Below are 22,109 nucleotides of genomic sequence, written 5' to 3'. Positions count from 1 at the left end.
GAGACCAGCTACTTACAGTAACTGGGCTTTTAATTGTAACTTTTTATTTTTATTTCCTACAAAGCACACACTTGGAATTATGATAACATTTCATAGGTAACCTAAACAAACATCAGAAGACACTGGGATCCCCAGAGCCAAGACAGACACGTTCTGCTGCTCTACTACAGATACTGTACCTGCAAGCATACTGTATGAGCAGAAAAATTCAAACTTAAGGAGATTAGAAAGGGTATCGGAAGTCCATCAGTCTTTACGACCAAGTTCATTACAAGGGCTCAATAATAAGCTGCAATTGGTCCCACCAATGTTGATAACGGTACATCTCATATCTAACCTTATTCCAAATTTTATTTTTTAGTTCATTGTTTTGCATTGCTCTTCATAGAAGTTTTTTTATAAACTAAATATACAGTAAGCTTCCCAAGCTTCTCTACCTGTCTGTGTGTCTGTGTCTCATGGAGAGCAAGCTGGGGTACTTGAAAAGACAAATTCCTTATGCAAAAAATGTATATGGCTAATAAAGTGATCTCTCTCTCTCTCTCTCTCTCTCTCTCTCTATTATGAGGGAAACATACCTGTAGTAGATGAAGCCAGCCCTCCTACATAATACATATCTGAATTGAAACATTATCATGCAACCAATTACCAGAGCCAGCGCCAGTTTGATTCCTTTGGAAGCATTTTATTTTCTTTTGAATACTCATGCAGTTTCTCACAAATAAAATCCTTTAAATGCATTCATATCTGGCATTTCATATCAGAAATGCATCTAGAAACACAGCCTATAAGAGTACTTTTTGCACTTTTTTACTCAGCCAGATATTCTGATGAAAAAGAAGTCAATATGAATCTCTGAAAGTACTTTTAATACAGTGGTTGAAAACTGCCGATAGTTATTGCTGTCCATAGCAGACACTTGAGTTTATCTGATAGGGGCTGGGTTATTCTTGCACAGATAAAGAACAAAGCAGACTCACATGTTTTTGGAGTTTGTTTTTAGCTGTGTTCTACCACCCTTAACCTGGGTGAAACAGTAGCCTTTTCTCTTCAGGAAGATGCTGATTTTTAGATATTTCTCGTGGATTACATGTGTATTGGTGGTGAGGGTGTTGTAAAGTACTGTTACAAAAGTAGATTTTCTTCTGTACAGTATAACAAATACTGTACTACCATCAAGATTTATATACCGTTAGTGGAGTTTAGGCAAAGTACAAAAATGCCACAGGATATGTCAAAAGAATATGAATAAGAAGGCAGAATATGAATATGAGATGAAAATCCATTTTCCAGTATTATGTTGAGGAAAACTTACAGATTTCTACAACTCTATGTCAATTATGCAGAATACAGTCAGCTGTTGAAAACCCCCCCAAATGTTCCATTGTGTTATCAGCATATGAGTCAAAGTGAAAACCATGATGGTGAATAATATCAGCAAAAGGCATAGTGGTTCAAATACATAGTCCCATATAAGGACTCATAATTAATTTTAGCCCCAGGAATAGTTTCAATTCTGTAAAGGAAACAGAAACAATAGACAAAAAATGCCATTCACCCCACATAATTTCTCCAAAGTGAAAAAATCCTACATATTGAGAGAAAGCTGTAAACACCAAGAGTGCTAGAGCAGATGGTTCTCCATTTTAACCAGCAATTCTTCAATACCGTAATGGGGTCTAACCAATATAGAGGACAGCCAGTTCAAAACAACCTATTACAAATACTACAAATATTCAGTAGCATCTCTCTCATCATGCTGGTGCCAAGAAAGTTAGAGCAAAAAGTACTTGCCACAAAATATACAGGTAATAAAAAGCAAATTCCCTTTGCTTAACAGCACTACTAAATTTCTTGTAAAAAAAAGGTGAGCCTTGTAAATTCAAGACAGAAAAATCCAGAAAAGATCAAATCAAACTATTATAAATCCAGTGTACGCACATCGCTACAGCTACTTAATATTTGGTTGTTAAGGTGAGCTGTTATTTAATCTGACTTTATGACATAAAATATTTATATTGCACTGAAAAGAGCAATCTATTGCAAAATATACAAATACTGTATATCAAGGCCCAGAACTATTATCCAAAGGCAAATTCTTCTCACAAGTTAGCTAGAACTGTGGTTTAACACAGCCTTTACACCTAAGTCAGCTGAATAGTGGGGTATACTTCAGATGGTTTTACAGCATTGTTATACAGCAGGTAATGAAGAGAAATCAAACTGGACAAAATTAATAAACTTCCAGAGAATGTTTTGTCAATAACAGTCCAACAAAACTTTCAAAACCACAACCTTTTCAGGATGAAGCAAGTATGAGGATATGTTTGACAAACACTAAATTGTAGTTGCATGATTTAAAAACAGAATCTCTGTTTTGCATTTTTTAGACATAACAGTCCCAATGAGGTTTTACAATTAAATCCAAACTAATTACTGTATGTTGCAGAGCATGTGTGCAAACAGAATTCTGCAGGATCTAACCAAGGGATTTTTCTGACACCCTCTACTGTTTGCAAACAAACAGTATCTACTGTTTGCATCCTTCACTGATGTTTCATGCACAGTATGCCTCCCTGATTTAAAAGATTCAATCATTTTGTAAAGCTAGGAACAAAACGTCTTTTGAAACCGTACTTTAGAAGCTAAATAAATGAAGGAAATCCAGGAATTTATTTGAATTAAAAACACATACTTGGCATAACCCACAAAACAATAATCCTGATGGATGCTTCAGAACCTGCTGCTCTTTAAAATGAAATAAAAAAGTAGAGCAATGGCATCATATTGTATAGAATGTACAAAATACAACTAGGTGTTTGTTTTAATTTCTCAATAAAGATGTCTGAGCCAGAAGTGTCTCTCCTGGGGAAAAAATTAAGTTAGTATCACCAGCTTGAGTTCCTCTGCACCTCTACACCAGTTCTATACTTCATCTGAAAATGGGTACAACTAGGAAATGGTTACCCTTTTTTCTACCATTACAAGGTATACTGTATGACTAAAAGGTGTATTTGACGATTCAAAGTGAATAAGGCACATCGGGTATCTCAATCTAATTGTTCTGAGAGGAGTTTAGATGTGAAGAAGTCAAAATAAGACGGTCACCTCTCATAGAGGTCTGATTAGTGATTAGAACGGTAGAATGCAGGACTTTGCATTACTTATCACAGACAGGGTGGATGAACTTGTCGGCCATGGTCTCAGTACTGCCAAATTTGCCAGGAAGAGGAGAGATTGCTTACGAAATTCCTGTGCCTGTGTTTGGGTCGGTCAAATCCCTAAGCACAATGTGCAGGGAAATGGGTATCAAAAGTAATATCCTTTACTTTCATTTAGACCAACTTTAAAAAAAAAAAGCCAAGCCACTGAAAGATTTTAGAATATTCACTATCACACGGTACTTGCCGTAATCACAATTCCCTTTCCCCTTGTTACCGAAAATGAAACAAATCATTTTCACAGATGTTCAGGCGCATCCCGCTGATGGAAGGCGGGTAACCACAGTACTTCTCTCATTTTGGCAAGTTTTCAGAACGCGTAGTTTTTCGTGCCTGGTAAGTCACAAGCGCGACATTTACTGTATATTGCACCAACAGCAATCGCCTTCAACGATGTTGCATGTTTAACCTTAAAGATTTAAATGTTCACTTCTTCGCTGCCCACTCTCACCGCCGCTGCCAGTGCATAAGAAATGAAACCTCTCACCTTTCTTTGCACATAGACTTCCCGTGATTACTTTCCTTCCAGATTCGACCTCGTACTTAGTCCAGTTAGAATACCTCTGTTCTCCCCTGAGGACCACTCGCAGGCCCTGTTTCTTGAGGAACAGCGGACGGTCGATGACCCCGAAAGTCCCATTGTCGTCGTAGCACTTCCAGCCAGGTGCGCTGGAACATCTGCCAATGGCGGCTAGGCGTGCGTGACGAGGAAGATCGCTACTCAAGTTGAACCACAAGCACAAGGAGGACTGAAGGTGGAGAAGTTTCAAGTCGTTTGTCCACGTCCACTGTTGATAGGGACTGGTCATGTTGCACTGGACAAGGACTACAGCCTTGTTAAGTGTCGAGAGACATAGCCTTTTTGACGTGTGGGCAATTAGGAACTCTTCTACAAATAAAAAACGTAATTACTAATAGTAATAATAATTCTATTAATAATTCACGACTTATATAAGGTTGCACAATAATAGCAGAAGAATTCGACGCATTTGCACAGCCCCCTTTCATGAAGAACTATAAATTACTAACATTTTACATTAACATTTTAATATAATAAATTATTATGACTGATCTGCGTAACTGCATTAATAAGATAATATTTACGTTAGGTAACAAGTGTACGACTTAAAAGTTACATTGTTTAACTTAATGGGAAGTTTTACTATTACGATGGTAAAAAAAATCAAGGTACTGTATACTATGTATATACTGTACTGTATTAAAGTGTTCAGCAATTTCAGCATACTGCACATCATCCAAAATCATTTCATAAGCATAAACCACTTTAATTCGTATGTTTCACCTTCATCAAGTTCGGTGTTATTTTTGTTTCAGTATACAGTATGTCTTTCCAAAGCAGTTAGTAGGATTATTCGTGTAAAAACAATACACGTTTATACATTATACACATTTATAGCTGTAAAACAGTAACTAATTCCCATCTTGAGGAAAATTATAAAGAAAAAAAACAAACCCAAATATAAGAATAATACAGCACCTGCGTTTCAGAAAACATATAGACTACTAATAACAACCGTTGGATCTATTCTGAAATAATGATGTTATCATGATACCAAGACAATGTTAAGCGTACGTTCTTAGCATAACATACAACACCATTGTAAACAAAGATGCATAAATTTAAAATCGATTTATGTAAATCAGCAGACACCCAGCAGCGTAATTAGACATTTTAATGTTTGTTTTAATAAGAAATAACATAAACATAATCAAGTATGTTGGCCCAATTTCATTGCCATTGTGTAAAGATGAAAACCAGGATAGGTTTCCGTTAGGATTTGGCAAACTCTAATCAACCATCAAAGCACGTTTTCGAAACCAGCTCCAGGTTGAAAACTACAGGATTAGAAAGGACACAGCAAAGCGCATTACTTACCTGTCCTAGTAAAAGTCAGGCAAAATAATATCGCAGTCAAAAACAAGGTATCCATTTTACTTGTACTACAGTTTCACGCTTCCACTAAATTACGATGAGCAAAGTTAAGGCTTGAAGAGGAAATGCGCCTTCAGGGGAAAAAGTCAATGACGAGCACTTCCTTCTATTCAATTGTTTTAGGAGTTTCATAGTATAATATCATTTAGTGGGACTCATCAAAATGGAAGTACTATCTTTTCGGAAATAGAAAAGTACATTGCAGCTGCAATACTGTATCTCTTAACACCAGTTACTACCATATTTGTGGTGTGCAGGGCGTTAAAGTTAGCAATGGCAATTTACTTTAATGACATGTTTACGCCACCATCGTGATAGCAGGCAGGTAATTTAGAATCTGCTGAGTTACTGTGATCCTGTGAGCGTTACGATATACCACTTAAACCGCAGTGATGGTGCAGCAGGCACAGCAATATCCAAACTAAGTGTACTTTTAGTTTATGTCTGTTATGCATAAAACTCCAGAAAAGTTTGTATCCATCGCAGTTTATACCTACATACATTTGTACCCGATTCAATGTAATTTTACACTGTACATACAGTAATAACAATATTAAAGGGCAGTAAGGAAACTGGATAGTGTCTTCATTACAGTTAGCCCTTGAAAACTGAACAAAAATACATTTATATGTGCATTTCTGCAAGACATTGCTTAAGGTAGGGAAGAATTCTAAAAAAGAAGCATAGTGCACTACGGAAACAGAAACATGAGACTTGATCTTTTAAAATAATATAGGTTTATTGGCAGTATAGAATATAAAGTCAACATCAATAGTTAACAATACAGAGCCTGTACAGCCTTAGACTGCTCACTCTATCCCAGGAAACAAATATTCCCACAAGACACTCTAACCTGAGGACTCTGTGACTTCCTTTTTAAAGAATATATGTGTAACACTTATTTGAAAGCTGTGTGGCATGGCTTGTTTCACAGACAATATAACCTTGGTCTCACCTGACCATAAAGCTTCAACAGAGCCCACTCTACACCCTCCATAAGAGGAAGGCTTGTTAAGGTGTTTTACAGTAGCTGAAAAGGAGAAGATGATAAATGTTTTATTAAAGCATGGTATCAGAAAGAACTTTCAAATCAAGTGTAATATACTTCATTAAAGATAAAGACCATGTCTGTTGGGCCTAGAAGTGTACAGCGAAGTCAGAAAGTCAACACAATACAAAATGTGTTTGAAATGGTTTAAACCGGACCAATCCACCCAAAAGCAGTTCGCCCTGGATTTAAAAAATAACATCCCATGGTGTTTAAACTTGTCTTCAATGCAGCGCCTCATATTACACATGCATATGAGTACACAAAAAGCTCTAGACATTCAGAGCAAGTACTGTATCTTAACCTGGGAATCAGCATACATTTTTATAGCAGAGAGGTTGGATCAAAGAAAAGTGTAATAAAAAAAAATCCCAGCTCAGCAGAGGAAAACAAACTTTAAGATTGTAAAAAATATTTATGTACTGTACAATGTTACTGTACAGTATCTAGTGTTGACTGGATATATAATTTTCACAGTATCGATATTGCTACAAACATTAAGCCATGAATTGTACTGTTACTGGAGACTACCATCTTAACTACCATTACACAAATAACTTATAAATACAGGTTTCTACAGAAATGTCTCAATTCTGTATAAAAAACAATAAGCTTCTTTAAACATTCCAACAGAAACACTTAAACATTTTCATAAGGGTAAGAATATTTCAAAAACCTATTATGCATCTTACGGAGACTGATCATAAATTTGGTAGAAACAAATTATACTTTATAATATGGAAATGAGATTAAGGCATTTCTGACCTACAGTACCTGGATCAGATAACCACAAAATAATAAAGCAAATCTACACAGATGTAATTTGAAATGAAATTAAAAAATGTTTCTGTTGGTGAAATATATAACAGTTTATACACTCCCAAAATAAATCATACTTGTATTAAGGAAAATGGCATTGTGAGTGTTTTAAGGACTTCTTATCATTTAATGAAATTAAGCTCACAAATCTTACACATTTTGCTTTGTTCTGCTATTTTCACTTATTGTTTCTCCATTATATACAGGAACACAATTCAATGACAACTTTTAACTGACATTTTAGCTATTTTGTTTAAAATTAATAGTTAATCTTGATACATCAGTATTTTGTAGCTCTGAATGTAGATCCACAAATATGTACAGTATAAGAAACAACCTGACAATGATTCAACTAGATCTGACTGGTGATTGTGACTGAAATTAGTTGAATGGTAAATATACTGTAGTAACCACTATGACATTTCATATTGACAGTTCATGACGGCCCTAATTTGCTTTGAACTGGTGTGATCAAGAATTTAGAGAATCTGATCAATGTGGTCAATGTGAAGTAATGATTGAAAAAATGACAAGTTAGGCTTTTATTTATCCTAGACTAGACTGGATTAACAGTTATAATAGTAGAAAACATTAGTGAAAGCCTTGAACAAATTGTTCACAAAAAAAGTTGTTGATAAGATACAGATTTTGGAACTCCAGACTGTGCTTAAGATGCCTTAAGTCTTTTGCAAAGTAGTGTACATTGTTAAGACTTTTAATATAGGATAATTAAATGAACCATTTTTTTACACCTTATAAAATGAGTTGAACTGTCTTGAGGTGATGTTCAAATAGATTCTGATTACAATGTTTTTTTTTTATGTGCCAGATAGATAAATCAAAACCAGAGCTATTAATGAATAGTATATTATACTGTAACAAACTTCCCAGGAACTGAGACTTCTTGCAAATTGGCTTACAGTTTGATACCCCTATTTTTTAATGGTATCACCAATTTGCCCTGTTTCTCCTTGTGGCTAAAATCTCTAATCCACAGTAAATGAGCTGCAGATGGAAAATTAGTCTAGACTCCTACCAGTCACATCACCATAGAGTAATAGACACTGTAAGAAAGTCCACTACTGAGTTACTGCTGAAGTGTTACAAGACTGGTCTTTGCCTTGTGTTAAAGGCAGTGAATAGAGAATAAACTGGCTCATTTGGTCTCAAGACAAAAGCGTTCTTGGTGTGATTAAGAAACCAAAGGCACGAGGACCTGAATGACAAGACGTGTCCATCAATCACTTAAGTGTTGTGTCTGCGTTTCATAAAGCCACCCTACTGTAATTAGTGTCCATCGTTTCAAATTCATCTTTAACAATGAAAGTGGACCTACAGTACCAGAAGAGCAGCTACTGTCATTCCATGTCAGTGTCTATGACCTAAATTTCTCCTTACGCCACCTTTCGTAATCACTTCTTATTTCACGTTCTTTGTGTTCCGACTCACAAAGTATTTATTTTTTATTAATTGGCAACGCAGATGAAGTACAAGCCAGCCCCAGCAACCTTTAAATAAGGTGTTAATGAATAATGTAGTCATTCAGTTTAGCAGCTCTGTTACTCTCTTACATACAATTTGTGGCATACATATGTTCAGTATATAGTTTTATGTATATAAATGGGTATATATTAGGTAGTTAACATATCACAACATTCATCTTGATTAATATATATATATTGAACAGCTCATCATATGGCTTATATAGCCATCAGACCACATAGTGGATAATTTCTACAAACAGTAAACAATATACACTGACATTTTGGATTTTTACACAATAAGTAATGGGCATTGTGCATTGTACCTGCTACATACTGTAGATCTACTATAAATAGACAAATATATATTTTTAAAACCTTTGTATCACAAACAATAATTAAAAAAATCATTACATACAAAAAAGTTTCTAAATGTTTTCATAGTCAAACAGATATCTTTTTTTTCCCCTAAAATTTTAAACACTTGCAGTTTCAGCAGCAAGATGTTATGTGGTCAAAAGATATGCCAGCCACATAATTTATAATAGCACTTTAACATTTACATTGTTTTCACATGTATATAAAGTAAAGCAGTTGGGTAACATTTACATACTGTACTGAACCCCAAATTCTCAACAACAACAAAAAAAATCCTCTGCATAAAACTGACTTTAGTGAAATAACATGTAAATATCACATTTTTATAAATACGATACAAATTCATATCAGGTAAAGTCTGAAAATCTCAAAATATTAATTATAGCTGTTACCAGTAGTAGAAGTATTTGGGAGCAAAGCACACCAGCATCCATTACTTGCATTTGTTCCCTATTAGTTGTTTAATTCTACATAATCAAAAATCCTCACTTACATTTCTTAACCATCCAGTTTGGCTGATGCATATTTTAATATGTCATTATCTGAAAAAAAGGCGCTTTGAAAAGGATCTGGTGTTGAAAGGGACTGTACTGCAGCACTGAAGGATGGACTAATCTTAGTGAAGCTCTGCTGCTGGGAACAGAACTTGACTGATAATTGATCAGGATAGCAGCAGTACGCTGGCACTGTGGATGGATCAATGAATCAGGCTTCGATTACCTTGTATATGTGTTCCATGGTTCAAAAAGATGTGAAGCATTCTTGTACCAACAATCATCTTTTAATCCAACAATTTGCCCATTCTGATTCATAATTGGAATTCATTAAGTGGAAGTATACTGTAAATCATTGATGATTAAGTGAATGTGAAATAAGCAAAAACCCACCGAATACGAATGAGCTCAAAGGTTATTAGCAATGTTAATGACAGCACTTTATAGCACAGAAAATTTCAGACTGTTTCTTGGAGGCTATGGTTAGGGTTAGACAGCTTTTGCAGTCTGAGATCTATGAACCAGTGTGTAGTCTACAGGAGCAGTGCTACCCCAGGGACAGTTTTGCCTACTGTTTAAAGTGTAAAACAGTTAAAATATACTTTCTGTCTAATAAATATACTGTTTTTCTGTTTTACATATACTGTTTGTCTACTATATTTTCTTAATGTACCATACAGTACATACAGGAATGTATGTGAACAGCTATTAATCTGCATAAAGATCTGTGGACTTTAGTCTTAAAGTTGGATGAAATTATTGCTCTTTCCTCTTGTTACTGTGAGCATATTTGGAAAAAATAGAAAAGTGTGGGGTACAGTACAGATATTAAATGAAGAGGATACAATACGCTGTACAATAACTGATTAATGCAAATGTAACAGTAGTTTTCTGTTTGATGATCAACAAGTGATTATGTATTTTCCAAATTCTGATGTTTACAAACTTAAATATACCTAAAAAAAATAATATTATGCATTGATATGCTAGCACTTGCTTTAACGAATGAACTGATTTTAACAGAACAAATACTTTAAACAGAAACCTCCTTTAATTGTAGCCCCAATAAATTTACTGTTTGATCTTTGACATGGTCAGGATGTTGTAAAGATACGGTGAACAGCCCTTTAAAATTTGTAGTGATTTAACCCTGACAAACGGCTATATTAAACAGGCCATTATTAGGAAAAGTGTGTAAAACTGATTTGTAAATGTACCAATGTTGTGAGTGGCTTAACTACAAGACAAGGCTATCAAAGCCACCACCTTAAGCATAATAGGATTCAGTAATAAATATAAGCATTAAATGGCAAAGGAGCTTCTTTGGGAAACATTTCAAGCATCCTTCACATACCAAAAAGCCACAAGTAATACATGCCATATGTTCTAAAATATGTAGGCAGGATAGCTTGTTGTTGTCCATGTAGTTCATATTTTGGTAAAAGTTATTTTTGTAGCTTTCTGTGTAATTGGCAGAAAAACAGGACAGCAAAATGAAAAAAAAAGTGTATTGAGTTGAAACAGAAATCCATGTTACCTGGACCTTCATATTTTTTATCTGTCCATTTCTGGTTAACACCACTCTCCCCTACCTCTGTATTAACAATAATCATAGAACAAATTAACCAGAAAACCTATGAGTAATTCATAACCTGACTTGGTTTAAGCCTCCTGCTGCAGATGTGTCTGCTGGGACGGTTTGGCTCACAAATACTTCAACCACGTCGAGTAGAGTATAACAGTCTTTTGAATTGTAACTTCTGTCAGTGTGATCTCCCATTTTGCAAGCATTTAACTGATTCCCATTTTCTTTCAACTTACTATTTTATCAAAATCAAATAAGTAAAACTGGCTGTAGATACCAAATCCATTAGCATCAAGAACAGCCATTAGTTACTTATGCAGAAGCTGGATACTACTGGCAGAAGTCAAGAGTTGTTGGGTACTACTGGTACAACCATACTGTAAGAATACACTTAAACCTGCAGCACTGCAATGGCAATGAGATGGAATGCATAAATTCTTATAAGAAAAGCTTTTTTGAGGCAGATAAAAGAAAAGAGAATATACTACATTCATTAACGGACACTCATCTTTCCAGGTTACCTGCCATCCTAACTTGTGCCACACAAGTTCATCTTAGAGAAACGCAACTGGATCGCACTCCTTGCGTGAGATGCTGCCAGTAGGTAATACAATTACCTTTCAACTCTTCCTCCAAATAAACGAAGACTTGGCAAAACAGCACAACAAATTATCACTGGCCAGCGTCGGTGGAGAGCCTGCTTTCGTAGAGACTCAAGGCATGGTGCACAAACTCGTACTGTTCACCTGTCTGGATCATGCCTCCTCTACACATGGAGAAGAAACAAAATGACAAAAAAGTCTCAGCATAATCAAAGCTAGGGGGAAGTACACATTATGCTCAAATGTTCTCTAGACATGTTTTACCACATTTATCCACAGTATTTCTTTGTCTTCTGCATCTTCTGCAAACTACATCTACTACTGTTTGCAGCTACATTCGCACATAGAGTTACACTTACTGTACAGTACACTGGCTATAGCAATGCTTTTCTTAAGCATGGATGAAAAAATAAACCAGAAAAGGAAATGCTTTACAACAGCCCACCACATACAGGTACATATCACATACTGTATTTCAACCACAGACCACAAGTATACATTCCATCATATACACATATACTTTATGTAGTAATCAAAGATAAAGATGTCGAGGAACTTGAAAGCATGATTAGTAGACGTGGGAACGGAACAGAATAATTGCAGCAGACTGGTGCAAATGGATTTATATAGGGGTAAAGCAAATATGAAGTATTGGCTTGTTATTATGAATTGTTACTTACTGACAATTACCCTAAAATACACTGCAGCATGACACTGTATTATAAAAGACAAACCACTTGTCCATGGCTACTTGCTTTGGCATTACATGTGCAAAAAGACCTGTTTTCTATAGAGCTGTGTTACAAAAAGTTAAGAGTGAATTAATGGTCTGTTCTTTCTTAGCCATGATTTTGCTCTTAACAGTCATGACCCGGGACAGTTTGTAAAGACTAATTATACTTATAATGTGGCCTGCAGAGATCTCATCCTGCTTAGTTTTACTTCTTTCCTGTTCTTCTCTGCTAACGGTAGCCCCTCCCAGGGACTGAGCACTAAATCATATTCAGACTGTGGAACACAATCTCTGACATCCTGTCTGCACAGACCAAAGGGGTCCTAACAGTGTTCCCAGCCCTCCACCCTTTAACATCATCACGCCTCTCTTTGCACAAGCACAGGAAAGTGCTTTTGACCACCACTGAGTATATGCACAACACTAAGACCAACACGTTAGTAAGGAATCCCTATTTTTCTGTGTTGCTCCTGCAGTTATTATTAAAACTGGAGAAAACAAAAAGTAAGATGTATTAAAATGTTGGGAAGAAGTTTTTAATGTCCTATTGCATAACGCAGAGGAAGACAAAGTAAAAAAAATGTTTTCTGAGAATCAGCTGCTTCTATGTTTTCTGTGGTTCTTGCCGTTAAATTTAAATAATGAAGAAATTAAGGTATACAATAGTGTCCTGTCCATGAAAACAAATAAAACGATGTACCCATGTACTTCTTATATCTCTCCTCAACTTCAGTGTGGCATTCCAGTATCACATCTGTGGTGGAATATACTGTATTTTCCCCAAAATCCAAAATGGCGGAGCCCCTGTGCCTACCTGTCAGCCCGAAGCTGGCACACAATGCCAAGCACATCAACCACCCCTTCTTCTTGAAGCTGGCGGCACCCGATCGTCGTGGCAATGAAACACCCAGTCCTGCCAATCCCGGCACTGCAGACACAGAGCAGTGTGAACAGAGGTGAAAGGCTAGACTTGGAATCAGAGGACATCCTGCGATTATCAGGCCTTCTGCCTAAGAAATGAAAAGTGGTGCTCCAATTGTTCTAGCAATGCTAATTGTGTGAATCTGTGAAGGCTCTAAATGATTTGCAGCTTATTCCTATGCTGTTTTTTTTTTGTTTTGGAACATAGTGTAACAGTGATGCCACATATTATGAAGACCACATCGCTGGAGAGGAGTACGCTTTGAAGTGCAAAGGCAAATGTAATCACCTATAGCATTTTGTTTATATTCTTCACCAGCCTTAGATGAACTTAACCTGGATTCTGTGGCATGAAGCTAACAGAAGACAGAAGATTCTCCCTGGGTGGGGGGGCTTGTTTACTGACAGTGGATGCTGGTACAGCTGGATGACCAGGAGCAAGTGGGATAAAGCACCAAGGTCACGGAAATAAGAGTAATGTCCACCCTGGACAGCTGAACCCAAGCTGAACACTGTCCCTTAAAGCAGATATCAGGTGGTTCAATGCTGTGCAGAACCCAAACAATATACAACAATTTTACATTTCAAGTTCAGAACGGTTCCATTCTAAGGATTAAACAGGGAACACTAACTCTTCAGCCCTATAATAAGCCCTGTTTTATTTTAACTTAAATACGAGTATATGGGGAAAATTTTCAGTCCCTTGAGTTCAAGCCGCCTACAACACTTCCCCAGTCCCCACCTGCAGTGAACTATGACCGGTCCCCTGGAGCCCGATACCCGGCGATCCTCCTCCACCTCTGTCATGAGCTGCAGCAGCGGCTGGGTGCTATCGGGGGTCTTGTGGTCTGGCCAGGACGTGTACCAGTAGTGCTTCACATTATGAGACTGGCCTCCTTGCTGTAATAACCAGAGCAAAAAAAAAAAAAGGAAGCCCTTTGGAAGAGGAGTATAAAACGCTATTTCATAGAGTGCAGGCAGTCTCCCTCAAACTCAGCAGATTCTGATTTTCAGCTCGAGAGAGCACACACATCGGTCAACAAGAGACATTAAACAGCCTAAATGCACATTCCAATATACTAAACATGAATGGTACCACAATATCAGTGTCATTTTTACACTCAGGTGTTTACTGCTGTGTAGCTTTAAGGCTTTTTTTTGTCATCAGGAAGCTGCTTATTTCTTTCTTATTTCGAGCCAACATATCTCTGGAAGGTAGTGAGAAACCAGAACACCCACATGGACAGACCATGCAAACTCCATATAGAAGGTGCCACAGATAGGATTTAAAGCCAGGACCCAGGACTACAGCACCTGGTAACACTGTGGGTTTCATATTTGTACAGAATGCATAACACAATGAGAGCTTCCCTTGTTTTTATGAATAAGCTTGACAAAATAATAAAAAACATAATGAAAAACAAACACAAAGAAGTACACTTAGAAAGAATAGGCTCATTATGGAGTTTTTAAGCCAGCAGAAATCTATGACTGCTCTGTCACAATGTTTTTTCTCTGTTTTTTCTTATAGCAAAATGCAACCCAGTCGCATGTCTTTCAATAAGAAAGTAAAATAACAAATACAATATGATAAGTTTGATCCAGGAGGAACTGAATCTTCCACCTAGCCTTGTAAAGTAGATTTTGTATGTGCTGGCTGAGCTGCCACCAAAAGTCATTGTCCTAAAGAATGATAGTAATTATCACAATTACCAGACTCTCTATTACTATATACTGTATGGTATGGACATACTGTATATTTTAAACACACTGGCAATTGCCTTGTTCAAAACAAACCATCACCTATGAGAAAAGACTTATATTATTGTAAAGAGAACAATAAGGGAATATAGGTGCTGTGTAAAACAAAGGCAACTTTACATTGTTAAGAAGGCAGAGCTGACAGTCATTGCTGTTCTCCAAACACCTACATGACATCTACTATTACATTATTATTTACAGTACATTACATTTACTATCTACTTTTTTAAGATCACTTTACTGGCCATACTGTATACTGTCCAATTTCTTGTATTAGGAATTTGTCTTTTCACATACCCCAACTTGCTCTCCATGAGACACACAGACAGGGAGAGAAGCTTGGGGTCAGAGCACAGGGTCAGCCATTTACACGGCGCCCCTGGAGCAGTTGGGGTTAAGGGCCTTGCTCGGGGGCCGAACGGAGAAAGATTCCTCTGACAGCCGCAGGATTCGAACCGGCAACCTTCCAGCCACAGGTGCAGATCCTTAGGCGCAGAGCCACTGCATCGCCCTCGGTTCTGATTTACAATGTGTAACAGCCAAAGAAAAGAAAAGCAATCTAATTTCAAGTACCTTGCCATTTAAGAAAATGTACTGGACAGTATGCAGTATGTTCTAGAAATTTACTTTGCTAGACAACAAGCAAAATATTTATGTGCGGCAGACACTTTCAGTCCCTTTTTTTTCCTTAGACAGCATACTTGTGGCTCACTCAGTCTGCAGTGACTTCAAGACAGTCTTGTTTTTCTTTGGTGCATTCAATCTTTTAAAGCATTTCCTTCTATTTCACATATTTTAATAATGTTGTAAAGTCAGAGAAGATGATGCAGGGATTAAACACATCTGTTACAATACAAAGCTTCTGTGCTTATTTGGCAACATCTGATAAGAAGCTGTGTTTTTAACTATCGAGGAAACAGCGCTGTCCTCACAACGCAGTGACAGCAACAACAGCTGGATTAATAGGCATCCATAGTGTTCTTTATTTCCTTTCCTTTTGCCTCTAATACCATCTCCAGCACACCCAGAATAAAGTTCCAACCACACGCATTTGTTTCACTTGAGCTGTGACCATTTAATGTTCGAATCTTAACTGTAGTTCTCAGCAAACTTGGCACTGAACTCGCGGTTACCTTCAGAGTCAGGCTGCGGATGGTGTAATGGTCGCAATCCTTGACACCATTCACAAGAACCTCCACCTTCCCATATATGCCTCGTTTCTCTGGCCAGTAGAGCACACATTTCTAGGAAAGAAAAGAAAATGAGGTTACCGTCTCTGCCTTTCATACCTCGAGCTCTGGCTCCTGGCCTCATCATACCATGGGCAAACCCACTCTTTTGTGCAGGATTCCCATTATTTTTTAACACAGTCCTTTCCAGAACCAATTTAAAGCATTTTTTTTCTAAAAAGGCTTTAACACAATATCTTAAAGTGTTTCTTCCTTTTCTGTGTTTTCAGAATGTGACCATCAATCTGGTTAAATAAAGCTTGACTATCCAAAAAACCGACAAGACTATACAAGAACAGGCAAAAACTGCTTTGAGCTTTATAACGCACTTCATAAATGATGGTATGAAAATAAGCAATTCATGACGGTCAAAGCAAAACGCATCTCCAAGCATTTTGAGAACGCTACATCTATAAATGAGACTATCCCTCAAAATGAAAGCCTCATCCAGCCCATAAAGATAATTTTACTTGTATAGTGTACCAACACCCCTTTTAAAGCTTTAAGAAAAAGTAGGAAAAAAATAAACCAATTATTTAAGAGGCAAATTTGTGCTAACTTACCTCAGATACTGTAGTTCAAACAGCGCTTTTCAGTAAGTGAAGCCAGAAAAACAAATAACTCTGTGAAGCATCTTTAAATGCTCGGAAAAGGCACCCATTGTTTAACAAATCAGTGTTATCAAACGCTCAAATCAGAGGCCCCAGAGGAGCGGGCCACTCCTTGACTATCCAGAGTTCATTGTTAGTGTGTAAGAGACGTCAGTGGCTAATTAAGAACAGCACCTCAGCCCACTTCTGACAGGCCCAGATAAAGAAGGCCGCTGTGATGTCCACAGTCTGATCCCAGGGGCGTTATTCTTTATACTGGACCAGCTGGGCCTGGCCAGACAACTGAAGTTTCTGTTCATCTGACTGTCCCATTCCATTGCATTGTGATCTATTTTTAGCTCCTGAATTCCATCGCGTTCTGCTCCTGCCAACGTCTGGAGAAAGTGCCCTGGTGAACAATATGTGTTCTTTCTAGCACTTGTCAGAGTAGTGTGCTGGTCTGCCATTAAGACTGTCTCTGTGACAACACTGTTTGTGCACTGAGACATGAGCCAGTGGATTTAAAAGATCTTCCCATAATGTACCTTAACACATTCAAATGCCTTCGATCAATGTTTAAAAGCAAAATGGGCTATATTTAAAACAATATTGGGAGATCGCTGGTGATTTCCAATGAAAAGTTTTAGTGTATTTTAAAGAGTCACATTTTCCCATATTAAGTGCAAATCAATCATTATTTACAGTACTTTCTTTTAATCACCTTTGTCATCTTGGAGCAAAGAAAATTTGCCCTTTGTGTTTATATTTGTTTTACTGTACATAAGTATTGTTAATAGCATTTGTTTTGATTGCTTTTTTGTATTTATTACCATTGTGGACCCACCTTGTTTTCCTTGACTGTTACTTCCACCATTTTGTGTCAGGTTACAGAACCTGATTTACCTCTGGCTTAAATGGAGGCTTACTTGTCCATCAAGAAGATTAAAGGGTGGAGTTCAGGGTGTTTAAAGGAGAACTGCACTTCCCAGACCAATTTCTCAGACAAGTTATTCAATCACAATTCAAATAAGTGAATTGATAGTATGACAAAATTTGACAAATTCTGAGTTAAGCACAAAATTGTGACCTTTGTGAAAGACCCCTGGTTGCGATGTGACGCAGCCCTTCCTGCTCACTAGTCAATGAAATGACAAATATAATGAGATGTACAGTACAAGCAAATACGTTCAGGTTGTGCAGCAGACATTTCAACACAGAAATGTTCCAATGTGATTAATAATAATAATAATAATAATAATAATAATAATAATAATAATAATAATAATAATAATAATAGCTATCAGTGGGGAGGCGAACAGAGCGATGAAGCCAATGCAGAAATGGGGATTATTAGGAGGCCATGACTGGTAAGGGCCAACAGAAAATTTGGCAAGGACACTGGGGTAACACCACTACTCTTTTCAAGAAACACCCTGCCTTCCACCTTTTTAATGACCACAGAAAGTCAGAACCTCAGTTTTACATCTCATCCAAAGGTTTGCACCTTTATTCAGTATAGTCTTAATGCCCCATCACTATACTAGGGTATTAAGACTCACACCAACTGCAGGGTGAGCACCCCCTACTGGCCCCACTAACACCTCTTCCAGTAGCAATCTACTTCTTCCCTGGAGGTCTCCCATCCAGGTACTGACCACACTCACACCTGCTTCAGTAGGCTGCCAGTTGTGAGTTGCAGGGTGATATGGCTGCTGGCAGAGTTAGCAAGTAACTCCTCCACCACCAATGTGCAGCCCCACCTGGATGATGCAACGGCAGCCATAGTGCGCCAGTGGGGAGGAGAACAGAGTGATAAACCCAATTCATACAGTAGATGGGTATTGATGTATTTAAACTAGTTGGTAGGACAGCATGTTCTTTTAATTGTTTTGTCTTTTTTCCCTTCTGTAAACCATTTTCTGTGGCAGTGCACTTCAGTAAAAAGTCACTGTTTTTCACTGGACTTTATTTTTTCATCTGGCCTATATTCTTCTTGATGTCTATGACCTCCCCTGAACTTTGGGTGATTTAGTCCGAAATAAAAAATATCCTGATAATCATGTGATATACAGTACATACAAAACACAAATGCAAGAGAATAGAAAAGTATTTCAAGAGAAGATTTCAGCAGGTAAGCAAAAGAAGAAACAGGAGTGTTACTTCAATCCATCTTCGCCTCTGGTCTCCTCTACAGTAAGAAGGTAGTAGGTTGGGACGAGAGGGCTTTTTTTGTTGTAACCACATTCCCAAAAAGGTGTGGGAAGTCACTGGTTGTCCTCAGTCTCCTGGCCAATCAAAGGAAGACAACTGATTGGGTGATGGTGAAAACCAGGAAGCAGAGGCTTCCAGTTGGCCCTTATTCTCTGCCCCTTAAAGGGAGTAAAGGGAGTAAGGAAGTGAGTGAAAAACCAACGAGTATGTGGACACGTATCGTGAGTTTATTTTGGAAAAGAGTTTTGGAATTGTATGAGAATTTTGTTTTAAAGCCAGTTCTCAGATTCACTTCCCAGTTATTTATGGAGAGGACATTAGATTAAAAAAAGTGCAGGTAGAGCTCAACGAGGAGCTTAGATTTTGTTTTGATTCCTTGTTTTTACTCACATTATATAAAAAGAACACCTTTTACCTTGTTTATGTGTCTGGTTTGCCTGTTTTCAATACCTACTATGCCACTTGGTTCCTGGGTATATTGCCATAGCTACAGTATTACATTTTTAAGTACTGAATGTAGTGAATTTGTGGATATTAATAGTTCTGTTATCTCTGAGAAAGTTTCCTTTTATTAATTTACAATGCAGAGATGCTTCTCTTTCTTATTTGGATGAATTTTTGTACACAACCAAATGTTGTCTTCTAGCATTAGTTTAGGGTAGGATCAACTGTGGAAGACTTGCCATAAAATAAATAAATCCTAATAAGGATAAAATATAGTTTAAATCATTTATATTTACTAATGTAAAATAACATTTATGGTAATTTCTGTGTATGTTAAGTTGGTTAAAGCTAAATCTATTGGAAGAGGACACAATTTATGATGATAGACTCTTGCTCTCACCCCTTTCATAAGGACTAATTTGAAAGTAGTAGTTTCAGTATCTTTATGTCTGCTTATTAGTTTGTAATGAGCATTTCTTTTAAGATATTACCCATTAATGTCTCTATCATCTGATAATTCATGGAAGATTAAGGAAGAAGACACAGTGCTCAGTACCTGACTACCAGGGGTTTTATTATTTAACCTTTTTAAATAATTCAACCCTGCCTCAGAACTTACTTACCTGTAAGTATTTTTAAACATTTATTTATAATTTTTGTGAATGTAGATGGAAGCCTATGGATCATAATCCTATGGACAGCTTATGGACAGAAATGTTTTTCTGCATAAATTTTTGAAACAATTTGCTTGTGAAACACTTGATTTGAAACGTGTGATTAAGAATACTTTTGATTGAAAAAGTGTTTTGTGGTTCAAACTCCAAAATGTTCCAGGGATGCCAAATTTTTATGTTTATTAGAAACATTATCTTCTACAGGTTCACTATTTCATTTTCCTAGCCTACAGAAGATGTTTCTAATAAACATTAAAATCAATGACTGTTAAAGAAGAGTCCAAGAATTTTAGCGTTAGGGTTTTGAAATGCTATTATCCTCTATCAAATACTTTCACATAAAAATAAAATGCAGATTAATTAAATATCAATTAAAATATTAGTTATAACTTGGCATGTATTTTTGTTTCCACTGTTAGTAATAAAATGCAGTTATGAACACTGTTAAGATAAAACAAATGTTTTTTTTTGTGAGGATATTATAATTATTTTAAAACATGTGTGTACAGTAAATGTGTAACAAAAGGTGCATTTACAGTATTAGCTTATGAGTGAACAAATAAGCCTGAAACCTGACAATTAACAAGATAGTGTGTTTCATTCTGGTTCAAACTTGCAAATTCCTTCAAAACCATACAACGGATAATTTCCTTTACTTTAACAAGATAGAGTACGATGCATTTGCAAACTGTTTCCACCACATTATAAGAAACCGCTGAGTCATAGGAGTATGAATACAGTCCCTCTGCGCTCTAGCAAGAGACTTGGTTTTGACTTAAGCTCCGTCCTATTACAGACATCCAGCTGGCTTGGTGGGATTAAACATATGTTTGATACATTGCATATGGCAGGAATAATGTTTTAAAATTCTTCAGGATGTTTGCAAATGTCTCACTAGATCTCTCAGGCCTCACCTCATTCTTCTCTTTCAGCTTGGTGATCATGACAATGACTGGGGACTCCTCCTGCCAGGCCATCTGCCAGAAGTCATTAACCGTGTTGATCATGGGGCCCTGAGTGGCGATGTACATCTTCTCATCTCCCAGGTAGCCCTGCAAGGGGCACAGTTCAGCTTTCCTAACCACGTTAAAACTGCATTTCAGGCTCAAAACGGCCCTGTCAATTGGAAATGCACTGAAATAACGGAGAGCACCAGTTTTTGTACCTGCTTCCAATGGAAATTACAGCATCAGTCACGTGATGCCCTTATTAACCTTATTAATCAGTATTAGTAAAATACAAAAGCACAGATATTATTAAAGTAATGGATACACAAATTAATTGCAGCATGTCATGATGTTGTTGAGTTACAGTATATAAGCAGTGAAACCAGGATTTGACTTTAGTCCCATTTCATAAAAGCAACATTATACAATGTCTGCAATGGCTTGACAAGAACTGTTGTTTCTGAACAACTTCTATCTCATTATAACCTTTTCAAACATTTAATTTAATTCTTCAAACTCTGTAAGGCTGAATGTTGGTCATATTCTGTGATGCGATTTTAGTATTCTATTAATAACAAATTCTACTTGTGTACTATATGTAGGAGATATTGCTTGTCTACATACAGCATGTAACTTAGACATTATTAGTTTAAATCCTACCTCCCTTTTTCCCAAAAATAAAAGACAAGACTGAAAGGCACATGCCAAGGACTGACCATGCCAAAGAATTTTATCCATCTGAAATCAGACATTTCTTTTAGATCAAGATTAACTATTTCTTGATATGAGGAGTGCTGGGATCTCAGACGTGAAATTCACAATGTGTTTTCACAAGATCTCAGTGAGTAGCAAGATGTTTTAGGACAAATGAAGACAAATGAATAAAAGCGATGCTGCTCTGTTGTCGCCATTTTGTATGGTGAAACCATAATCCCTTTTTCCAAAAATCCCCCTTAATTTAAGATGATAAAAATAGATGCATCCTGGCTTTAAATCTACAGTGACACTTTGGATTTT

The 22,109-nt window shown here is 36.9% G+C and overlaps 2 protein-coding genes across 2 annotated transcripts in view; both read right to left on the bottom strand.

The window, feature by feature from the left end:
• Positions 1 to 5,215, bottom strand: part of ptprb (protein tyrosine phosphatase receptor type b) — a 57,762-nt gene extending 52,547 nt beyond the window's left edge. The window contains exons 1-2 of the mRNA XM_069192290.1: positions 5,119 to 5,215; positions 3,709 to 4,110 (exon numbers count right to left, since the gene is read on the bottom strand). Coding sequence (XP_069048391.1) covers positions 3,709 to 4,110; positions 5,119 to 5,173 — 457 coding nt within the window. The 5' untranslated portion in view covers positions 5,174 to 5,215. The remainder of the gene's footprint in view (positions 1 to 3,708; positions 4,111 to 5,118) is intronic.
• Positions 5,216 to 5,893: 678 nt separating this feature from the next.
• Positions 5,894 to 22,109, bottom strand: part of ptprr (protein tyrosine phosphatase receptor type R) — a 93,181-nt gene continuing 76,965 nt past the window's right edge. The window contains exons 10-14 of the mRNA XM_015352905.2: positions 21,060 to 21,197; positions 16,131 to 16,241; positions 13,979 to 14,136; positions 13,130 to 13,243; positions 5,894 to 11,746 (exon numbers count right to left, since the gene is read on the bottom strand). Of these exons, the coding sequence (XP_015208391.1) occupies positions 11,653 to 11,746; positions 13,130 to 13,243; positions 13,979 to 14,136; positions 16,131 to 16,241; positions 21,060 to 21,197 (615 nt within the window). The 3' untranslated portion in view covers positions 5,894 to 11,652. The remainder of the gene's footprint in view (positions 11,747 to 13,129; positions 13,244 to 13,978; positions 14,137 to 16,130; positions 16,242 to 21,059; positions 21,198 to 22,109) is intronic.

This window comes from Lepisosteus oculatus, chromosome 7 (genome assembly GCF_040954835.1).
Source record: "Lepisosteus oculatus isolate fLepOcu1 chromosome 7, fLepOcu1.hap2, whole genome shotgun sequence".
Classification (NCBI taxonomy): Eukaryota; Metazoa; Chordata; class Actinopteri; order Semionotiformes; family Lepisosteidae; genus Lepisosteus; species Lepisosteus oculatus.
This window is presented reverse-complemented; position numbering and strand designations above follow the sequence as displayed.